The sequence below is a fragment of the Polypterus senegalus genome, chromosome 9 (assembly GCF_016835505.1).
Source record: "Polypterus senegalus isolate Bchr_013 chromosome 9, ASM1683550v1, whole genome shotgun sequence".
In the NCBI taxonomy this organism is placed as follows: Eukaryota; Metazoa; Chordata; class Cladistia; order Polypteriformes; family Polypteridae; genus Polypterus; species Polypterus senegalus.
In genome coordinates, this window is record NC_053162.1 from 38107792 (window position 1) to 38131289 (window position 23498).

Genomic DNA, 23498 nt, shown 5'->3' on the forward strand with positions numbered 1-23498 from the left:
GCCCCTCTGCTCAAACCCCCTCTGTCAGAAGCAGAAAATGTCAGAGAGAGTGAGAGGGAGAGAGAAAAAGCAAACAATCAAAAATCAATATGTGCTGTTCGGGCTTTCAAGTATGTGAAGCACTGTGCGGGAAGCACATCGTATATCATTGAGGAACTTTATTTAATATGTAATACGCGCTTTGATTGGGTAGCTTCTCAGCCATCTGCCAATAGCGTCCCTTGTATGAAATCAACTGGGCAAAGCAACTGAGGAAGCATGTACCATAAATTAAAAGATCCATTGTCCGCAGAAATCCGCCAACCAGCGAAAAATCTGTGATATATATTTAGATATGCTTACATTTAAAATCTGCGATAGAGTAAAGCTGTGAAAGTCGAAGCGTGATATAGCGAGGGATCACTGTACTCAAGCAGCAGCATACTGATAAAAAATAATATTAAAGAGTAATAAAAATGCAGGTATAACAGAAAATAACTTTGTATAATGTTAACATTTACCCCCTCGGGTGGAATTGAAGAGTCTCATAGTGTGGGGGAAGAACGATCTCCTCAGTCTGTCTGTTCACTACATATTGCAGGACAGTGACAGCAGTCTGTCGCTGAAGCTGCTCCTCTGTCTGGAGATGATACTGTTTAGTGGAGGCAGCGGATTTTCCATGATTGACAGGAGCCTGCTCAGCGCCCATTGCTCTGCCACGGATGTCAATTTTTATTATAATAAAGTATTATATAATAAACTATTAAAATATTACGGATGTTTATTATAATAAAGTCAATAAGTGTTCTCTTGAAACAGATATTAGAAGACTCTGTAGCCATTAATGACATCTTGTTTACCTGAAGTAATTTGCAATGAAATATATTACTGAACTGCATTTTCAAATGTATGCTTCCCCAGTTATGGAGAAAATCAAATAAATGGTTTTATCTGTTTTTAGTAATATGTGCTTGTTATATTATAATAAGGATAATTGTCTTCATAATGATATATTGTGGTCAGTGCAATGTACAATGTAACAGTGTTGACATCACTGTGTATGAAGTTATATTATTTTATTTTATTGTGATTGTTTATAATTAATTTTGTTTAAAGTCAGATTCTTAAACTAAGTTATTTTTCTTTTATGTGTAAAACATTTTAGCTGAATTGATACACAGTAATGCAAGAATGTTGTGTAAATAATGGAATAAAGTACATTGGATTAAAATAAATCTAGGAAGATATACAGGGAAAGAGATATACAGGCTGTTAAACTCATTAAGAGTAAATGAAAATATATGGAAGTACAATAAAACATAAACAGATAAGATATTCATATAGGCCTATTACTGATCAAATACTTTGGAAAAAACAGTCCTCTAAGTTAGCTTTAAATAGTAAGACATATTACATACTTCAAAGATATGTAAATAGCAAGGAGGATAACACTACAGGACCTTCGTATATGGTGATTTCATCTCTTTTATGTGTCATTCAGGAGTGGACCGATTCAGTGAAGACATTGAGCGCATGATGGGTTTTAGACCTGGACTCTACTGGAGGCTGTGTTGGAAGTTTGTGAGCCCAATGTTTTTATTGGTATGCAATATATAGAAATATATATACTTTTATTTTCTCATATTATAAAATGTTCTGTTGATTTCTTTTGGTCTATCAAATCAAATGTTTTCTATTGAGGTTTTGTGTCAAATTCAATGATGAGTATTTTAAAGTACTATATTTATTGGTAGCAGAGAGCTTGATTGGTGTTACATTAAGACATTAAGCTTTCTCTTACATGTATTGTATGTATTACATGTATAGCTTTTTATTTGTTAATTTCATTTTTAACAATAGAAACTCATAAAAATAACAAATAAATAATCATTACATTGTTTAAAAGTGTGTATCTGTTATCATATACAAAAGGTTGAGAATCATATTTTTTACTGGCATGATAAACTCAACATATTGCCTTGTTGTTTAAAGAGAAAATACTTTTTAGGTAGTCGCACCAAGTTAGGTACAAACAACTCATTAATAGTTGACATTCATTTCCAGTTCATGCATTCGGGTGCTTTTTAGATGGACCCTTGTACCTAATGTCATGAATGAGTGGTAGTTCTGTCTAAAGTCATATGTAATAACACTTTCAGATTGCTGTTAAGATGAGTGGATCTCAGTATTTTTTGACTGAGGGCTGTAGCTCTATTTGTCAACAAGCTAAGTGGGCTGCATAATAAGAAATCAATAAGCTTCCTTGAAACTACACTGAACGTTAGCCTTAAGCATAAAAGAGAACATATATGGTTATGTGAACAAGACATCAATACTTGTTTAATCATTTTTTAGATTAAAAATAAAAAATCACCTGCGGTGGGCTGGAGCCCGGCCCAGGGATTTGTTTCTGCCTTGTGCCTTGTGTTGGCTGGGATTGGCTCCAGCAGACCCCCGTGACCCTGTAGTTAGGATATAGCGGGCTAGATAATGGAATGATGGATAAAAAATCACCAATGGAGAAGAGCACTTAATAGAAAATAAATACCTTTTTATAATTAATTAGAACAAAACCATCTTCCAGTCCTGTTTGTTTAATTAATAATACCCACTACAGTTTACTTAAACAGCAAAATACGTAACTTTTCACAAGAAACAAATGTTTGTATTAGTCTTGTTTCTGATACAGTCTAGAGGAGCTTAATTCTTTACAATCAAGAGACAGGTGAGTGATAGTACAACAAAATTTGACTGCAAATTACTGTCCGTGAGACATACCTGAAAAAAATATTAATTCAGCAGATGTAAAAGTTGAGGCAAGTATGAGAAGTAGCAGTGAGGTATTGTTAAATGTTGTAATTAACTGATTTGACATACACAAAAATTAAGACAGAATTGTGAGGCTTTAGAAAGTGGTGTTAAAGATCTGGTTGGAATAAACCTGTGGCAGTATGGCCAATAAGAATGGTTTTTGCTTGCATGTCAGTAATGTCTAGGCAAATCCCTAATCTTGGATTTTACTGCCATATATCAGTCTACTGAAATACTGTATATTAACTTGCTTATCCATTTATACCTTATTGCCTGGAATAATTTACCAACATTTCACAACAGATGCATGTGCAAATGGTAAAATTTCACTAATGGGTGAATTTAAACAGTTCTCTGAGTTCTGTAAGAAGCAGTAAGAAGCTCCTTTGCTGGTGTAGTTCAGTCTAGCAAAGGTACAAAGAAGGATACCTTAATGATCACATTTAGCCAGTCAGATGGCATAACATCACATATTTATCTGGCATTTTTAACATAAGAACAACTATGGCACTTTCATTTTTCAGTCAAGTCTAGCTGAAACATTGCAATGTAGCCTGGTATCGGTGATATAAAAAACCCTGCCACTTATATAATTATTCATGATACATTTTCAAAAGGACAAAAATGACACCAATTAGGGATGCAATTTTTATACTATATAGTTCATTTGTTTGAATAATATTTTTTTGTAAAAGAAGCTGTAGGAAAAAAAGAAAAACAACTAAATGGTAATATAAAGGGGCCATGCTGCATTCTGACTTATTACCTGATGAAAGTATTACTCTTGTCTTATCTGGAGAACAATAACTAACCTTTGTAAAACTAGCACATTTTCAAGTGCGAAGTAACACGTATTTCCGTTATTAAACAGTTACAAAAGAGACCTATAGACAAAGGAAGCTTTTATTTTAACAGAAGGTACTTTTACATATGGCTTTAGTTCTATAGTATGACATATAGTGTTAGGTATGCCTTTTTATTTTCCTATGTATTTGTTATTGTTAACATTAAGAAATGAAATGTGCATTTGATTTTCAATAATTAAAGTCACACAACTGAATTAAACTTGAGATTAAAACACTTTTAATACTGAAGTGACTTACAGTATACTTTATAATACAAGAAAACATTTTAGTTCACTTATTAAAGTTCAGCTGTAACCCTAAAAGTAAATGTATTGGATAAAATGTAAACCTGTGAGCAGGCAAGCTCACCACCACCACCATACTTGTCATAACAATTCAATGAACCGACAATTTTCTCATTAATGTACATACTCTGCTGGTATCTGGTATTGCCCATGGTATGTAGATTTATTAAAATATTTTTACCTTGGTTTTGTGTTTTCTTCTTTTCCAGTTTGTTGTAGTTGCTAGCATTGTGAATCCAAATAGGCTAGAATATGAGGAATACATATATCCTACATGGGCCAACCTGGTAGGATGGGGAATAGCATTGTCTTCAATGATCTTTGTTCCAGCTTATGCCATTTACAAATTTCTGTGCATTCCTGGAACATTTAAACAAGTAAGTGTGGTTGTTTACAATATTAACAAGTATAAATAATTAGCAGAGTTCAATAATATTATGAGCAAAACTGCTTATTTGCAAGCTGGCATAATATAGTTAAGATTAATACTTCAGAGTTTTATGCAGAATTATACTGTACTTTGAAATTTATATTTGTTTAATATTCTGCTATGCTAATAGCATTGTGGTATACTGTATATTACCACAACCAAAGATCTTAATACTAATTTTACATTTCAATTAAAAGATTTGCAAATCTCATTTCAGAGACTGGCTTACTGCATCACTCCTGAAAAAGAGCATCATCTTGTAGCAGAAGGAGAAATCAGACAATTTAAGGTTAGTTAGAAATGCCAATGTATTGCTCAGTTGTCAGTCTGTGTAAGACCTAATATATGTGTACTAACCTACTACTGAAAAAATAGAGAAAAAAATCACCGCAGCCCTACATATAACAGAGTAATGGGGGATTTGATTTGTATTTTTTCCCCATATATTCTAATCATTTTCATCTATTATTTTCTGTTTCCTCTACTTCTGGCTTTTTTACCTTCTTCAGACATCAAGTATTTTATGAAGGACAAAATGATTTATCAATTTGTGAACTTGATGAAATGAGTGATCTTCTTTCATTTGTCAAATTTCTTTACTTTCTTACTTTCCAACACTCCGCTTTTATTATTATTCTGTATATACAGTACATGTAGTGTTACTACTAAAATAATATCTGAGTTCTCAGACTGTACAAACAGTGGGTTTTAAAATAATGATTTGTAATCTTAAAAATTAAAAAGAACAGTAGAAATTAATTTTCTAAGGAACTGCTCATCTTTTACTCATGTTGAAGAATAAGGGTTCAAGCGAGAGCATTTGCTAATGTCAACAAGTGGAAGTTGTTTATAGAGATGCCTTCTGAAATAGCTTACTGTTTTTTTTAGTAATGTCCCTAGATGTTTGGTGTTACATCCTTTTTGCTGTGTAAAGTGAATTTTGAAGGTGTATACAGTGGGATGCAAAAGTTTGGGCAACCTTGTTAATAGTCATTATTTTCCTGTATAAATCGTTGGTTGTTACGATAAAAAATGTCCGTTAAATATATCATATAGGAGACACAAACAATGATATTTGAGAAGTGAAATGAAGTTTATTGGATTTACAGAAAGTGTGCAATAATTGTTCAAATAAAATCAGGCAGGTGCATAAATTTGGGCACCGTTGTCATTTTATTGATTCCAAAACTTTTAGAACTAATTATTGGAACTCAAATTGGCTTGGTAAGCTCAGTGACCCCTGACCTACATACACAGGTGAATCCTATAATGAGAGAGTATTTAAGGGGGTCAATTGTAAGTTTCCCTCCTCCTTTAATTTTCTCTGAAGAGTAGCAACATGGGGGTCACAAAACAACTCTCAAATGACCTGAAGACAAAGATTGTTCACCATCATGGTTTAGGGGAAGGATCCAGAAAGCTGTCCCAGAGATTTAAGCTGTCTGTTTCCACAGTTAGGAACATATTGAGGAAATGGAAGACTACAGGCTCAGTTCAAGTTAAGGCTCGAAGTGGCAGACCAAGAAAGATTTCGGATAGACAGAAGCGGCGAATGGTGAGAACAGTCAGAGTCAACCCACAGACCAGCACCAAAGACCTACAACATCATCTTGCAGCAGATGGAGTCACTGTGCATCGTTCAACCATTCGGCGACTTTACACAAGGAGATGCTGTATGCGAGAGTGATGCAGAGGAAGCCTTTTCTCCGCCCACAGCACAAACAGAGCCGCTTGAGGTCTGCTCAAGCACATTTGGACAAGCCAGCTTCATTTTGGAATAAGGTGCTGTGGACTGATGAAACTAAAATTGAGTTATTTGGGCATAACAAGGGCGTTATGCATGGAGAAAAAAGAACACAGCATTCCAAGAAAAACACCTGCTACCTACAGTAAAATATGGTGGTGGTTCCATCATGCTGTGGGCTGTGTGGCCAGTGCAGGGACTGGGAATCTTGTCAAAGTTGAGGGACGCATGGATTCCACTCAGTATCAGCAGATTCTGGAGACCAATGTCCAGGAATCAGTGACAAAGCTGAAGCTGTGCCGGGGCTGGATCTTTCAACAAGACAACGACCCAAACACTGCTCAAAATCCACTAAGGCATTCATGCAGAGGAACAAGTACAACGTTCTGGAATGGCCATCTCAGTCCCCAGACCTGAATATAATTGAAAATCTGTGGTGTGAGTTAAAGAGAGCTGTCTATGCTCGGAAGCCATCAAACCTGAATGAACTAGAGATGTTTTGTAAAGAGGAATGGTCCAAAATACCTTCAACCACAATCCAGACTCTCATTAGAACCTACAGGAAGCGTTTAGAGGCTGTAATTTCTGAAAAAGGCGGATCTACTAAATATTGATTTCATTTCTTTTTTGTGGTGCCCAAATTTATGCACCTGCCTGATTTTGTTTGAACAATTATTGCACACTTTCTGTAAATCCAATAAACTTAATTTCACTTCTCAAATATCACTGTGTGTGTCTCCTATATGATATATTTAACTGACATTTTTTTTCGTAACAACCAACGATTTATACAGGGAAAATAATGACTATTAATAAGGTTGCCCAAACTTTTGCATCCCATATCATATCTGTGAGTAGCGCTATATAAAATAAACATTGGTTCAGAAACATGTCACCATTAAGAAAAGCCTAAAGACAGACATTTTGCTTATTTCTATTAAACTAATAAAAGATAAGTATGCAAGTGTTGTTTGAAAATAGTTTAAGACCATGTGTACACTTTCTAGGAACATTTTAGTTTTAGACTTGACTTAAAGCATTTAGAAGCTGAAGAACGATACAGTTATATTTCATGACTATAAAAATAAAAACAAAAACAACACGCTGAAGCATTTCTTAAATTATAAACAAAAGATTGTCAGATATTATACAAATTGTTTTAACATTCTTTATTTAAGCAGTTTCGCTACATATTTATTCTTTTGCAATGGTTTGTAAGATTAGTCTTAACATTCATTCTGGAATGCCTTGTCTATGCATTTTTTCCCAAAAGAAAAGAAAAGAGAGCAATGCCCACTAAGTGTACAGATGTAATATATTGATCTATTATTGATCTATTTATTTTTGGTAACAACTGTCTCCAAAACAAAGCCAGAGCTTACCTCTGAAACAGCAAAAATGAGTTAGCAATGAGTTCTGGGAGGTATACCAATCAATCAATGGGCAGTAATATATTAAGAGTCTCATGTTGCACTTATAATGGCTCTGGTTATTTACTCTGAGACAAAGTCTACCAGTGTTTCAGTTTGCTAGAGAACTGAGACAGTTATTTTTTAAACTGTTTTTTCACAGACTGATTCTGATAAACCAGTGAGTTTCACTTCAAGCATTTCCACCACTGAGATTGTGTACCATCTCTTCAGATGGAATTTCTTTTTTTTTTGTTTAAAATCACATTCTCCACCCCACTCTTCTTCTTTACCTTGATTTTCCCAGCATTCGTATTTCTTCTCATGCTCCACAGTATGCCAACTTTCCAGAGGCTTTGACTGTAGCTTGTCTATAAATTTTCTACCTTCTACTTGTGAATCCTAATAAAACTTGCTGTAGATAGCTATTGTTACCTTTAATTCAATTGGCTTGAGTTCCAGCCTACTTCCTTAGTTTTCTTTTACTTTGTGTCATTCACCCTGTTCATAGTTGAAAATGCATTCTCTTAGTTTTGGCTGTCTTTGACGTATCGGACAGTCTTTTAAGGGAAACAGCACCAGAGATGGTTGCTGTTTTTTTGTCAAGAGAAGCCTTAGAAGGCATTACTTTTCTTCTGGCATGACAGTCAGCAAAAGAAGAATGATATTATTAATCAGGGGTGATGTAGGATGTTGTAGTATTCTGTTTTACGTTGCTTCCTGCTCTGATTGTTGCTGTGATTAGCTATTATTTATATAATTCAACAGTGAATAAAGTTGAGAAAATATAAAGATAAAATGAAGCAAAACATAAGTTAAAATAAAAAACTCCGAATATGACCTAATAATCATATTATGATTTACTAAGCAACTTGATGACATACTTCCATTCATCAATCTTCTAAACCCGGTTTATTCTGAGCAGGGTCATGGGGAAGCTAGAACCTATTCCTTCAAGCAAAGGGCACATTTAAAATGCTTATTTCATCTGAGTATATGTTGTCAAAAATCCTCCTTACCAAAAGGAGATTTACAGTACATGCACTTAACAAATAAGCAGTCATTTTTCTTAGCCACTGCCATAATACAAATAAATAACAATTGCTTTGTTGGCACAGGCATTTCACTTTGCAAATTTTTATTCTTGACCAAGCTCTGTTATGGCTATCTACATGGAAAGAATTATCCTTTCACCTTAACAGAGAAAACTATGGAACCACCTCCTAGAAAACAAGAGATTAGTTGAAACTGAAACCTACTCAGTTGTCTTAAAGGTTTTTGTAGATTAAAATAAATACATATAAAACATAAATAAAAACATAATATGAAATCCTGTGGTGGGCTGGCGCCCTGCCCAGGGTTTGTTTCCTGCCTTGCGTCCTGTGTTGGCTGGGATTGGCTCCAGCAGACCTCCGTGACCCTGTAATTAGAATATAGCGAGTTGGATAATGGATGGATGGATAATATGAAATCATAGCATTGAAGAGAAAAAATAATCTTAAACTCTGTCCTGGTTTCATGGGAAGGACATTAGAATTGAATAATTTGTGCAGTTTTGAACACCAAATTACAAAAAAGATATCAGTGCAACAGAGAGACCAGAGATAAGCTACTACACTGATGAATCGGACTGTGGGGAATGATTTGTGAGGAAAGACTGAACTAATTGTTTTGTTTCATTTTACACAAACAATACTTTAGTTCTTTAATAACCAAATAGGGCTCTTGTTCAGGAAGCGGACGCCACTTGGTTGTTTCACAATAATTAAGATTAGGTACATAAGTAGGTTTCACATTTCTGTTATCATTTTAGCCCTAAAATAGTGACTTAACATCAGGGACCTATTTTATTGACCTTAAGGTTAGTGTTTGGGCGAGGGGAAAACCGTATTAAGTGGCGTCCGCTTTCTGAACAAGACCCCAAAATAGAACAAAATTGGTTAAAAGGTATTGATGAATAAATAAAATAAGCTGGCAAGCAGTTTAACACATTGTAGTACTTTGAAGAACTTAAAGCTCTCCCTGAAGAAGGGGCCTGAACTGCCTCAAAAGTGTGCATATTGTAATCTGCTCAGTTAGCCAATAAAACTTGTCAGTAAGCTAAGAGATAGAATTCTTATGTGTCTTATGTTATGTGTCTTTTTCTATAGGAGAGAAATTGACTACTAAGCTTTCATAGTTTAAAGTTTTGTGTTGTTTGTTGTTGTCTTCTATATACAAAGGTAAATCAAAAAGTAAAGGCAATTTGAAAAATTACATGATAACTGCAACAGATAGAAGCTGTAGCAACACAACATGTTCGCGATGACTTACAAGTACTTTGAACATGCACAACGCAGTGTTCTGCCTTTAGTTTAATTTAAACCAAGGCCAAATAAGCATGGATGCAAAGATGTTAGATTTCAGTATTGTTGAACAATGTGCCATAGTGAGATTTCTTTGGGCAGAGGGAAGTAAACCTGCTGAAATTCACTGATGGATGTTGGTTTGTACAATCTTGTGAAAACTACTGTGCCCCAAAGTCATCATGCCCCATGGCATCTGCAAATCCATAGTTGATATACAAATGTTCAGCAACAGTGGAAAACATAATCCTTGTATGCACAATGTTTATAGTTGACCAGATGGAGCTTCTTTTTACAAATACATAAACTTTTCATTGAGTCATGCTATTTTCATTTATGTATAGAGCAAACATCACTGTGAATTTCAGAAGGTTTCACTCCCTTTGTGCTTTTTATTTTTTTGCTTTTTTTTTTTATAAACATGCTTTTTCATGTTTATAAAAGTCCATCTGATGCATGTAAAATTTATTTTGTAATGTCACCTACCGCATTGAGTTAATTAAACCTTTTCACAAGGTGGTCTAGGTTAGTACAAACCTTTGTTCCCCTTCTCCAACTCCAAGAAGCATACATCACCTGCACTCAGTCTTAGTCTTAGTCCGCTGCTAGTCCACAGTTCTGAGGCACACTGCAACAGCACTAAACTAAAAAGTTAGTCTTCTTACCATAAATACATACTAAGACCAGAATCCCAGGCTCATAGCAACTTCCAATAGACCAAACTGTTTTGTCTCATTCTTAAAATTCATAAAAACAGGAGATTAAAACTTTTTCTTGGCCATCACTACAAATGACATGATGTAAGTAACATTTTTAAAAAATGTCACTTTTGGTGGTAGTATTCCTTTAAATGACAAGAATTGAAGAAAAGCTTAAAAATTATATTGGGTAAAGGAAAGTTTACACAAATCAGAAATGCTAGAAACTCAATAAATGATGTTTACTTGACAGTTCTGGAGCTAATGTGGAAGGTGTTTTTGCCATAAGAGCACTTTACATAAAGGCGAAACTGACAAAGTAGGTTCTTGCTTTGTTTGAGTAACATTACTGCGATCACACTCAAAGTATTACAAAGTATGACAAACTATTACAGCCTGTCATGTGCCAGCAGCACTGGGGAACATTACTTTTAAAGTAACTTAGTTGCATTACTTATTGCTTGCAAAAAAAGGTAACGAAATATGTTATATAGCTACTTATTATAAAATGTAATGCATTAAAAATAGCATATTACTTGTGCTTTACTTTTTCCTCTTTTTTTTTGAGAATCTGCATATTTCACTGGCCAGCATTTATTATTGAATCCTAAGCCAATATACACTGATTAGCCAAAACATTAAAGACACTGACAGGTGAAGTGAATAACATCAGTTATCTTGTTACAATGGCACTTGTCAAGTGATATATTAGGTAGCAAGTTAACAATCAGTTCTTGAAGGTGATGTGTTGAAAGCAGGAATGGGCAAGCGTAAAGATGTAAGTGACTTTGACAATGGCCAAATTATCATGGCTACAGTCATTTAAAAAAGTTTGGGAACTCCTCTTAATTCTTTGGATTTTTGTTTGTCATTGACTGAGCTTTCAAAGTAGCAACTTCCTTTTAATATATGACATGCCTTATGGAAACAGTAGTATTTCAGCAGTGACATTAAGTTTATTGGATTAAAAGAAAATATGCAATATTCATCATAACAAAATTAGACAGGTGCATAAATTTGGGCACCCCAACAGAGATATTACATCAATACTTAGTTGAGCCTCTTTTTGCAAATATAACAGCCTCTAGATGCCTCCTATAGCCTTTGATGTGTGTCTGAATTCTGGATGGAGGTATTTTTGACCATTCTTCCATACAAAATTTCTCCACTTCAGTTCACTACCGAGCATGGACAGCCTACTTCAAATCATCCCATAGATTTTCGATTATATTCAAGTCAGGGGACTGTGACGGCCATTGTACTTCTCTCTCTGCATGAATGCCTTTGTAGATTTCGAACTGTGTTTTGGGCCATTGTCTTGTTGGAATATCCAACCCCTGCATAACTTCAACTTTGTGACTGATGCTCGAACATTATCCTGAAGAATTTATTAATACTGGGTTGAATTAATCCGACCCTCGTCTTTAACAAGGGCCCCAGTCCCTGAACTAGCCACACAGCCCCACAGCATGATGGAACCTCCACCAAATTTGACAGTAGATAGAAGGTGTTTTTCTTGGAATGCGGTGTTCTTCTTCCGCCATGCAAAGCGCTTTTTGTTATGACCAAATAACTCAATTTTTGTCTCATCAGTCCAAAGCACTTTGTTCCAAAATTAATCTGGCTGGTCTAAATGAGCATTTGCATACAACAAACAACTCTATTTTATGGCATGAGTGCAGAAAGGACTTCTTTCTCATCACCCTGCCATACCTATGTTCTTTGTGCAAATTGCACTGAATTGTAGAATGATGTACAGATACACCATCTGCAGCAAGATGTTCTTGCAAGTCTTTGGAGGTGATCTGTAGGTTGTCTGTAACCATTCTCACAATCCTACGCATATGCCGCTCCTGTACTTTTCTTGGCTTGCCAGATCTGGGTTTAACAGTAACTGTGCCTGTGGCCTTCCATTTCCTGATTACATTCCTTACAGTTGAAACAGACAGTTTAAACTTCTGAGATAGCTTTTTGTAGCCTTCCCCTAAACCATGATACTGAACAATCTTTGTTTTCAGATCTTTTGAGAGTTGCTTTGATGATCCCATGCTGTCACTCTTCAGAGGAAAGTCAAAGGGAAGCAAAACTTGCAATTGACCACCTTAAATACCTTTTCTTATGAATGGACACACCTGTCTATGAAGTTCAAGGCTTAACGAGCTAATCCAACCAATTTGGTGTTGTAGGAAATCAGTATTGAGCAGTGACATGCATTCAAATCAGCACAATTACAAGGGTACCTAAATTTTTGCACATCCAGTTTTTCACATTTGATTTAATTTCAAACAACTAATTACTGCTTCACTAAAAATCTTTGTTAGGAAAACACCCCAGTACTCAGATGTTCCTAGGAAATGAAAGACATACCACTGTTATCTTTTTTGTTGAAAGTAGAGTAAATTATTATGCAAGCTGAGAGGGGTTCCCAAACTTTTTCATATGACTAGATGGCTGGGTCAGGGCATCTCCAAAACAGCAGCTCTTGTGGGGTGTTCTGGGTATGCAGTGGTTACACTTACCAATTGTGGTCCAGGAAGGATAACCAGTGAACCGATGATAAGGTGATGGATGCCTGAGGCTCATTGATGCACTTGGATAAGATTTACTGTTCCACAAATTGCTGAGAAACATAATGTTGGCCATGGAGAAAAGTGTCAGAACACACAGTGCATTGCAGATTGTTGCATAGCTGCAATCTGGTCAGAATGTCCATGCTAACTCCGGTCCACTGCTGAAAGCACCTACAAAGGGGATGTGAATGTCAAGAACAGGAACATGAAGCATTGGAAAAATGAAGCCTGGCCAACTTTAAAACATAAATATTAAAAATAATATACTTATACAATATATATTTTAGAATAACCAACTAATTAAAATAAGAATTGTATCTGTTTATACTCTACCCAGCATTTATAGTGTTAGAACTTTATAAATTACACAAACCTAACTCACATTTTGTTGACTATTTATAAAAAAGTAACATAAGTTACTGTACTTCATGGAAATACATTAAGCCCATGGTTGAGGTGAGTTTTAATCTGATTGTGTCCTCATTTTAAACTCTTTAAATTATTGGTGCATAAAGCTTCCCATTAAATGCATAGTATAATATATACTGTATAATATATAAGACTTGACTCCAAGACACTATTGGAACTGGATGTTAACTAAAAATGTAAGAAAATGTGTAACAGAACAAGATATGGAAGAAGATGATCCACTGTGGTGACCCCTAATGGGAGTAGCTGAATGAAGAAGAAGAAGTAAGAAAACTGGAGAAGCATACTACAGCCATAAATATTGCGGTCAGGGATGAAAAGATATTTGTTTAAATTGAATGCCAAATATGATATATCTACAAAAAAGCATGGGCATAATTTGTTTTTGAATTTTCCTTCACTTTTATTATTTGTTAGCTTTTTTTTGTGAATATTTTGAAATGTTTTAGTGTAAGTGTTGACATGAACATATCCCTGCTGTAAGGCAACCATAACAGCATATTCAGACCCATCTAATCTAACTTGTTATGCTCTCTGTTTTTTGCTTGTGTCTGCAGTTAAAACACTGGTTGTCCATAGGAGAATGAACACTGGTGTCTTTGAAATTTGGAGTGAACCATGGAGTAGGTGAAACTCTAACTCAGTGCTGTCCTTGGAATCCATCATAACCCCTCATCAATTAAGAAGAAACTTCTTTTTGAGGAAATGTTTGCTACATGACTTGGAATACATGACTTTTTCCATTTAAAGACTTAAATATTTTCTTATCTGTTTTGACAATGTAATGTGAATTCATTTCACATTCTTTTAGTACAAGTGTTAGATTCATCACCCATTATATTCTGGGGATCATGGGGATCCAAAGACTCTCTTTTAAACAGCATACACAAGATGGAACTTCAAGGGCAATTTAGCTTTGACAGTCAAACTTAATGGCTTGTGTCTTGGGAATTTTAAACCAAAAAAAAATTATATCATGAAAATGCATCCAGTCTGCCTAACAGCACTTGAAATATCTTCAAAAATGTTTTCTTCTTCAGTGTTTTGCTTTTGAGCCTGACATATGGTGTCTTGCTGTCTCTCTTAAATGGTCTGTATTTTTGAAAGACGCATCATCATTACATTTTCTCAATCCCTTAACTATGATTCTGTAACATCAATGATATCAAAGACTGTACTGTTGTTTCTAGAGCCTGCATTTTTTTTTCTAATGTTCTTTTTATTAAGACAGAGGAGTTTTAACTGCGCTCAAAACAATTACCTACAGACGCCTTAAAATCACTTCCGTCTTTTTTGTCCAGCGCCTCCTAACTCACCGGTATGAGAAACCCTCCACATATGATAGATCATTCAGTTTGTCTTGATTTCTAGTTATGCATACATCAAGCCTATTGGGGTGCATCCTCCCCATTTTAGGCCCTGCAGACCCAAACCATCCTCAATTGTAGGCCATTCTGAAGCATGTTTTGTGCAGGAAATTACACTCTTATGATAAAAACTAAACCAATAGGTGTCTTAAGACTAATCAGAAGGAGTTCAAGTTGTGCATGTCACACCATACAACCCCAGGGGTTCACCATCTAATGAGATACATTGGGTCAAAGTTACAGCTTTTCAAAAAACTTAAAAAATAAAATAAAATTGGGTTTGGTAACGTGACATGTGGTGTGTTATGGTATTTCAAGGTTGCTGCTCATGAATATGACATTTTTGATATTTGATTTCATTAGTGGTCAAATCCCACTAAGAGCCACTCCCAGAAGATTAAAAATGTCAGATTTATTTCAAGGTCAGTAATTATGAATATGCTATTTTTGAATTTTGATTCTTTACTAGAGATCTTGCCCTCTATTGACCTCTGTCAGAGCATGAAAAATGATTCATTTATTTTACAATCAAGAATATTTAGACTTTAAACATTTCAACTGAGACACACATTTTAATATTTCAGATATTTGATGCAGGTACTCTTGTTTATTATGTACTTCGGCCTCATGAAGTAAATCATTTCATTTCCTATAAACAACCTGCATTTTGGGCAGCTTGCACTAATTCAGACTTTTATTATTGTTTTGGTTACATTTTCATTAGATTAACAAACTACTCACAATAGTATACTTAAACAAATTCTTCGGGAAAACTGGCTACAGACTTCCTTTATCCTCCAAATCAGTTTAGACAAAGGAATAGAATGAGCTGAAAAAAACCCCAGTATGTATTCTGTTTGTCACTTTGGCATATACTCGAAAGCATACTACAAAGGATCCACCTCACCAGTTTAAGTTAAAATCTAGTAGAGTTTCCATCCATCCATTTTCCAACCCGCTGAATCCGAACACAGGGTCACGTGGGATCTGCTGGAGCCAATCCCAGCCAACACAGGGCACAAGGCAGGAACCAATCAAGGGCAGGGTGCCAACCCACCGCAGTCTAGTAGAGTTTATTCCTTGCAATTATAATGGACCTTACGTCTGAAAGATATAGTTTATTGATGCTAAGTTAACTTACTAGGTTGTGTGCATTATGTGCCTTGTGTTGGGGGCAGCACTTTGTCCACGATTGATTCAGCACTTGAACCTGGTACTTTTGTAGTTGGCCCCTGTCTTGTGTACTGCTATATAAAAATTAGCAGGTTTTAGAAAATTACCTATGTGATTACTTTAAAGAACTCACTCGGGCTGGAACCAATCTCAGCATTAAACACAATGAGGGAACCAAGCTTAGGTGGACATTAATCCACACAAGGCACATTTGTGCAAATATGGCCAATTTAGAGTTGCCAGTTGGCCTAAAAGACATTCCCTGAAAAACCACATGCGACACTGGGAGAACTGCACATAGACAGTGAGCAGGCCCAACACTCTGGAGCATCACGTTACTACTGTACAAAAAAAGAAAAAGTAGAAGAGTAAGATGCATTGAAATGATCATTGTGGTCCAGTTTCTCAAGCAGAATGATGTTTGCTATGCAATGCTTTGCTAGTTATTCTTAATTTTTTGATCAGGAGCTTAAATAAATTAGCGAGTTGCAAGTACTTTGAATATATTTAGAAGTACTATATACCCAGGAGAGTTCATATTTCAGATATATTTATTTATTTATTTATTTAATGTATATATTGGTGGTATGTGTTTGGGTTCTTATATTCAAACTCCACTCCAGACAGGAAAAAGTCCTGCATCTGACTGAGGGGTCTGCACTTTCCAAATATGATTCCAGTTACCCAGAAAGGCATTAACTGTTTTCCATCTCCTTCACAAATGTTCCTAAGTTGGTGTAAACACAAGGGTGTCCCAGCACCATGCAGAACAGGGTTTACCATATTTTTCTGTATTCATAAAATTTTTTATTGCTTAGGTGCAATATATAAATATACCTTGCAGTGGTCTCATTTATTACTATTGATCAAGTAAAATAAACAAGAATTTTGTCTGATCCGTCATTAGATGGTAGAGACAGATACAGCCACACAAAAGATAACATCATTTGACTTTGTAAAATCTATCCTACAATGTTTATGATTGCTGTCTTAGAAATTTCAGCTGCTCATCACATTATCTTAAGAATGATATACCTTTGGCTAAATTTAGTTCATTTAAAAATAAAATAAATCTGCATATCCTGTAAAAACCAAGTCCTAAATATGACCAGATCTCATACTGACCTGCAGCTTACAACCTTGCTATGAAAAGGGCCTTTAAATCAAAAACCTTGCAGGTGCTATGTACACATTAAGAGTGCCATTGCCATTAGAAGTACAAACTATTGTCATTGGAAAAGTCCCCACTTTTTTGCCCAGGGAAAAATGACCCAAATCTGCTTATTAGTTTAAATTTAAAGCTCTTCTCTCTTTTTTAACCTCAGGACCACCTTTAAAATGTTCATCATGAGTTAAGACTCAAGACAGCACATGTATGTTATACGTATCTTGTTATATATAACCTTGTATTTATCAAATTGTTTATAAGGTATGTCAGTGTAAAGTTTGTCTTTCATGTTGTTAACTGTTTTGTTCTGTCATTTTGTGTGGTGTAAATAAGGATGTTACCAACAAATGTAAAACAGTCCTGTCAAGGTGAATGAAAAGTATTGAATAGTGAAATCTGTACACTATATAAGAAAATGAATAATAAAATATAATCCCACTGTATGTCTGCTGTAAAGTTTGTCATAGACCCTGCTGTATGTATTGTTTAACACAAAACTGGTTTATCATGTTTGAACCTGAACACATGTAGCGGCTCAAAGTTGCTAAGTGGATGAAGTAGAACAATGTGAAATTTTCATGGATACAGAGGAGTTTGCTATTCAGACTTCCTACTGTTCACTTCTGAATTTGCCAGTTAGAAACATCTTTAGGGTGCCAATGCTAACATTTACAAAATGTATTTTTGGAAAAATTCAATGGTAGTAGGCTCTCCATGGCTAAACGAATGCATGTTCTGCATATAATTTACTGAATGTTCAACAGCTACTGTATGTCTCTCAAGAACGAAAATGTAATCACAAGAAAACAGACTTGATCAGAGTAGTTTAGGTATAGGTACTGGCGTCCTGCTTATTTAGTCAATGTCATTTTTAGAAAAGTTAGATGTTGCAGGCTGAGCATAAAACAGCAAATCAAGAAAAACCACAAGATAATGAGAATGTGCGTGGTGTTTTACTGTCCATCATAGCCAGCAGAGACACCAGGATTTTAAATGAACTGAATGCGTTTAATTAACAAAAGTGGCTAGAGTGTGAAACAGAAAACAGGATTTTTGCCCTGTATACAAAAGAGATCTCCTTCTATAGAGATTTGGTTTGAAAACTTGCCATTACTAGAAGTACACATACAAATGATAAAATAAATTTCAGAAATAGTTCCCTTTCCCATACTTAGTACCTATGACAATTCTTTTCATACTGTGCCTTCAGAAGATATTCGGACCCCTTCATGTTTTTCACATTTTGCTAAGCTGCAGCCTTGAACTAAAATCATTGAAGTGATTTTACACATCAAGTAACACTCAATACCCCAGAATGACAAAGTGAAAATAGGATTTTATACAAATTTATTAAAAATAAAATCTGCCTTCATTGAATTCTGATCCAGAGTCTTCTTTGGTCCATCCCAACAAACTCAGCACACCTGAATCTGGGGATTTTTTTCTGTAGATGCACTCAGCCTTGTCAGGTTGGATTAAGACAGTCAGTGGACAGCTATTTTCATGTCTCTCCTGAGATGTTTGATTGGGTTCAAGTCTAGACTCTGAATTGGCCACTTATGGCCACTCACATAGTCTGTCCTATTGTTGTCTTATGGTTGGTGTCATTGGAAGGTCGTCCTTTGGCCCAGAGCACTCTGTAGAAGGTTTTCATTATAGATATCTCTGTACTTTGCTCCTCTCAGCTTTCCCTTGACCCTGTCTAATTGTCCAGCCCCCATCACAGAGAACATGATGCTTCTACCAGCATGACTACTGGAATGATATTGAGCAGGTGATGAGTGGTGCTTGATTTCCTCCAGACGTGATGTTTAGAACTGAGGCCAAACAGTTCAATCTTGGTTTCATTTACTCCAAAGAATTTTGTTTCATACAGTCTTGAGTGTCCTTTAGGTACCTTTTTGTAAACTTCAAGCAGGCTTCATGTGTCATCTGGCCACTCTGCCATAAAGCCCGATTAGTGGAGTGTTAAAGTGATGGTTGTCTGTCTTGAACCTTCTCCCATCTCTGCACAGGTTCTCTAGAGCTCAGCCAGAGCAAATTTTTGGTCATTTTGCTTGCCAAGCCCTTTCTCCCCCAGTTGCTCCAGTTAGCCAGGTGGCCAGCCCTACAAATAGTCATGGCTGTTCCATACTTCTTCCATTTAGGAATTATGAAGGCCACTGTGCTTTTGAGACCCTTCAATGCTGCAGACATTTTATTTACCCTTCCCCAGATTCATGCTTCATCACAATCCTGTCTCTAAGCTCTTCATACAAGTCCTTCAAGCTCATGGCTTGGTTTTTGCTCTACTACACATGCACAGATGTGAGTCTTTTCTAGTCATGGCCCATCGATTGAACTGACTACAGGTGAACTCCGCACATGGTGCAGAAAAATCTCAACAATAGAACTGGAAGCACCTGAGCTGAATTTCGAGTGTCATAAGCAAAGGGCATACTTGTATCAATGGGTTATTTTTAACAAACTTTTAAAAATTTCAAAAACCTCTTTTTGCTTTGTCATTCTGGTGTAATGAGTGTTGCTAAATGAGGGAAGAATTTGTTTAAATGATTTTAGCATAAACTGAAATATTACAAAAGGTGTAAAAAGTGAAGAGACACTGTGGCACTGTGTTTTGAAAATAAGTCACATTAAATCCTTTAGAAAATACAAAACACATCCCCAGTGTTCTCTTGCTTCAATAAGCCCGCACACATTTCCCATTACCCTAAGTACATACTGATTGACTCCACTATTGAACTGAAACTTCAGCCTTCATTGCTAAAATTACAGGAAACAAATGGAAATAGCAGAAAAAAAATTAAAGAACAACAAAAACAACTGGAAAACAATAACTGTAAACATTAATAATAAGACGTGCAGCAGTCCACCGCTTGACACCTCTGGTGGCCAAAGTTAATGAACCTCTGAATCTGAAGTGTTGAGATGTTATCAAACAACATGGGTGGCCATTGTCAGGCCTAGGGTTACATGTTATGATACTGGGCATTCCCAAGGTACCCTGTGTGAGATATGCCCAGACACCATCAGACTGAGACCACATCTTTCTCAAAAGGCACACGTTTATTTAAGCACAAATACCACAGTCCCACACAGCACCCTGTGTTCCCAACACCAACCACCCGTTCTCCGGGTTTATCTCTCACTGTCCATGGGCCGCCTTTCCTCTCTTCACGGGAGCTTCATCCTGCTCCCACTCCCGACTCTAGCTCTCTGATTGTAGGGAGGCAGCCCCTTTTATCCGCACCCGGATGTGCTCCAGGTGCTTGACGATGTTCTTCCAGTAGCACTTCCTGGTGTGGCGGAAGTGCTGCCCTTGCACCCGGAAGCATTCCGGGTGTCCCTGGAAGGATCATCCTTCATCTTCCCAGGTGTGGCGGAAGTAAATATTTACTGGCCTTTCTGCGGCTCGGGGCGCCCCCTGGCGGTGGCCACGGACCCCAGTGGACTTGAGCCTCCTTGCTCCTCTCCCGTGGTCCTGTCCAGATCCAGGGTGGTTTTGCCCTTGTGGCCCGGAGGACATACACACCACCTCCCGGTCCTTCCAGGTGTCCTGGCTGGGTCTGGCCCCCAGCCGCTTGAGACACCTGTTAAAGTAAGGTCAGGAGAGAATGTACACACCAGATTTTTTTTCTCAGGACGGGTATGTGTGGCTTGGCATTATCTTGCTATTGGGACAAACATCTAAAGCACGGGTGTCAAACTCCAGGCCTGGAGGGCCGCACTGGGCGCAGGTTTTCTTTCAAACCCTTTTCCTAATCAGTGTCCAGTTTTCACTGCTAATTAACTTCTTTTCCCCCCATTTTAATAGCCCTGTTTTTAAGGATTAAGTCCTCTGAATTAATTCTTTTCTTCATTAAATGACAGCCAAACAGAAATGAGACATCAAACGAGCCAACAAATGACCAACTAAATTGGGGCTTCAAACTCCAACCAGTTCCTTAATGAGAAGCTGATTCTTGCTGTTAATTAAACCCGTTATTCAATTCCATGGCTTGTTGCTGCTCTCTTTTTGCCACAGCAGGCATTTCCAAAACTGTTGATATTCTGTTTTATTCTAAGAACTCCTAAAATGTTTTGGTAACCTGAGGGATCAACCTTACTGAGACCTTCATCTTTATTTTCAGATTTTGTTTGATGGGTGCAGGTGAGCTGGTCATGTCCTGCTTGTTTTATGTCTCATTACTGTCCGGCTGCTAATTAAGGAAAAAACGACTAAGGGGCCTGAGTCAAGCTAATTAAAGCTAAGGCTAAAGAAGTTAATTAGCATCAAAAACTGGTCACTAATTAAGAAGATGGTTAGAATGGAAAACCTGCAGCCTCTGCGGCCCTCCAGGACTGGAGTTCGACACCCCTGCTGTAAACATCACCATGTTCAAGGGTCAGCAGCATGGTGCCTGTCCCTCACTGTCCTATCACCAATCTGGACATTTTGTCTGCCAGTAGTTTCAACTGCAGTACGGATGTCAGATCTGAAATGACATTTTAAGAGGACAAGTCTGATGTATCAATCATGTTCTGAACTAATCAGCCTGATGTTGGGTGGCAGTCTGCTGACACATGGAAACACTGGAGCAGCTTCATGTACAGAGTTTGGTAATGGTGGCAATCGCCATATCTGCCTATACTGTCCCTTGCTGAAAACTATGTGTGACCTTAGTCTTGTGTTCAAAACCTTTTAAAAGGTGACCTGATGAGATTTTGTACCAACAGGACCTTGCAGGGTAAAAATGCTTCTATTGAGCTTTCTTCTGTTTGTCAAGTTGAAACGCCTCATTGCACAAGCTGGATTCTGAGGGCTAAAACAAATTGACGACATTTTGTGAAAGTGCAAAGTCTGTAACTCGAGGTTACTCTTTCCAGGAATTTTTTTTTCCAAAGAAATGTTGCTCAAAATACTTTATAATAATCATAGCTAAAGTCACTTACAAAAAGAAAGCAAAAAAACTAAAGGACAGTTATTTCTAAAATGTTATATAAAAATGTAAGAATGAGAAAAACAAAATGTCAGGCTTAATAGCAAATACTATGGTAAAATGTCCAAATGAATGTTTTCACCTGTTTTGTCTACGTTTAGACCGCTGGTATTGAGGATCAAATGGGAGATGTTCACCATTTTTACTGGGGAGGTGAAGTGTGCTGTACACACAAGCACCAAACTAGGGGGCAGCTAGAACGGCCGAATTAACCTTTCCTGCCAAACCCTGAAGTTCAGCCGTGCCATCGGTTTAGGGAACGCCTGTGAAAGTTCCAACACTAAACTTCACGTAGCACATATGACAAGCCCAATACATATTTAAAATTCAAATAAGTGTTCTTAAAAACAGATTGATGGATGTTGGTTGCTTTTAAAATCACAATACATAAGTGTTCAAAAACTACGAGAAGAAAAAAGTCACCTAGCACCCTGGATAAGTAATAAAAATCGCCTCAAAGCAGAAACACCTCTGTGTTGTGTCACTGAGAACTGAGAAGGACTGATTTATTAAGCAGATGAGAAGATGCATGGTACCTCTAACTAGTCAGAAAAGAGTCAAAAGTGGAAGTCAAAGTAATTACCATCAAGGTCTGGACGCTAGCAGGCTCAAAGTCATAAAGCTAAAACTTTCCAAACTAAAAATACCATTAACTCACATTAACATCAACACTCTTGAATAGATAGATAGATAGATAGATAGATAGATAGATAGATAGATAGATAGATAGATAGATAGATAGGAAAGGCACTATATAATAGATAGATAGATAGATAGATAGATAGATAGATAGATAGCCACTTTAGATAGATAGATAGATAGATAGATAGATAGATAGATAGATAGATAGATAGATAGATAGATACTTTATTAATCCCAAGAGGAAATTGAATAACCACAAATCTTAGATGATAGATACTTTATCCCAAGAGGAAATTGAATAACCACAAATCTTAGATGACGCTTATCATTACGTGACGGCTTTTATACCTTCACATGTGCGATGCAATCATCTGCTCCTTCTGATTCACCTCCTGGTCCTCAGGTTTTCTCCCTCGTCCATCAGACATGTATGTTTGGACTCTACGTTGCTCCAATAAGAATGAGTGTAAATGTCTGAGTGAACCTATCTTGTGAAACACAAGCACCCAGGTCATGGTTAGTTTTTGCCTTGTGGCCCTTGCTTTTGGAATAAACTCTGCCTCCTGCCACCCAGTGACATATTAAGAAAGTTCACAAAATGGGC

The 23498-nt window shown here is 36.6% G+C and overlaps 1 protein-coding gene and 1 long non-coding RNA gene across 3 annotated transcripts in view; one reads left to right on the forward strand and one right to left on the reverse strand.

Moving 5' to 3' along the window:
• slc6a2 (solute carrier family 6 member 2) overlaps positions 1-15509 on the forward strand; it is a 105333-nt gene extending 89824 nt beyond the window's left edge. For both annotated transcript variants that reach the window (XM_039762928.1, XM_039762927.1), the window contains exons 12-15: positions 1481-1581; positions 4150-4317; positions 4588-4659; positions 14123-15509. In XM_039762928.1, the coding sequence (XP_039618862.1) occupies positions 1481-1581; positions 4150-4317; positions 4588-4659; positions 14123-14152 (371 nt within the window). In that variant the 3' untranslated portion in view covers positions 14153-15509. The remainder of the gene's footprint in view (positions 1-1480; positions 1582-4149; positions 4318-4587; positions 4660-14122) is intronic.
• LOC120535227 lies at positions 8903-23458 on the reverse strand. Its single transcript, XR_005634873.1, has 3 exons — positions 23243-23458; positions 13086-13307; positions 8903-8943 (listed from the first exon to the last, which is right to left on the reverse strand). It is a non-coding gene; the product is annotated as an uncharacterized LOC120535227 (long non-coding RNA).
• Positions 23459-23498: the final 40 nt, after the last annotated feature.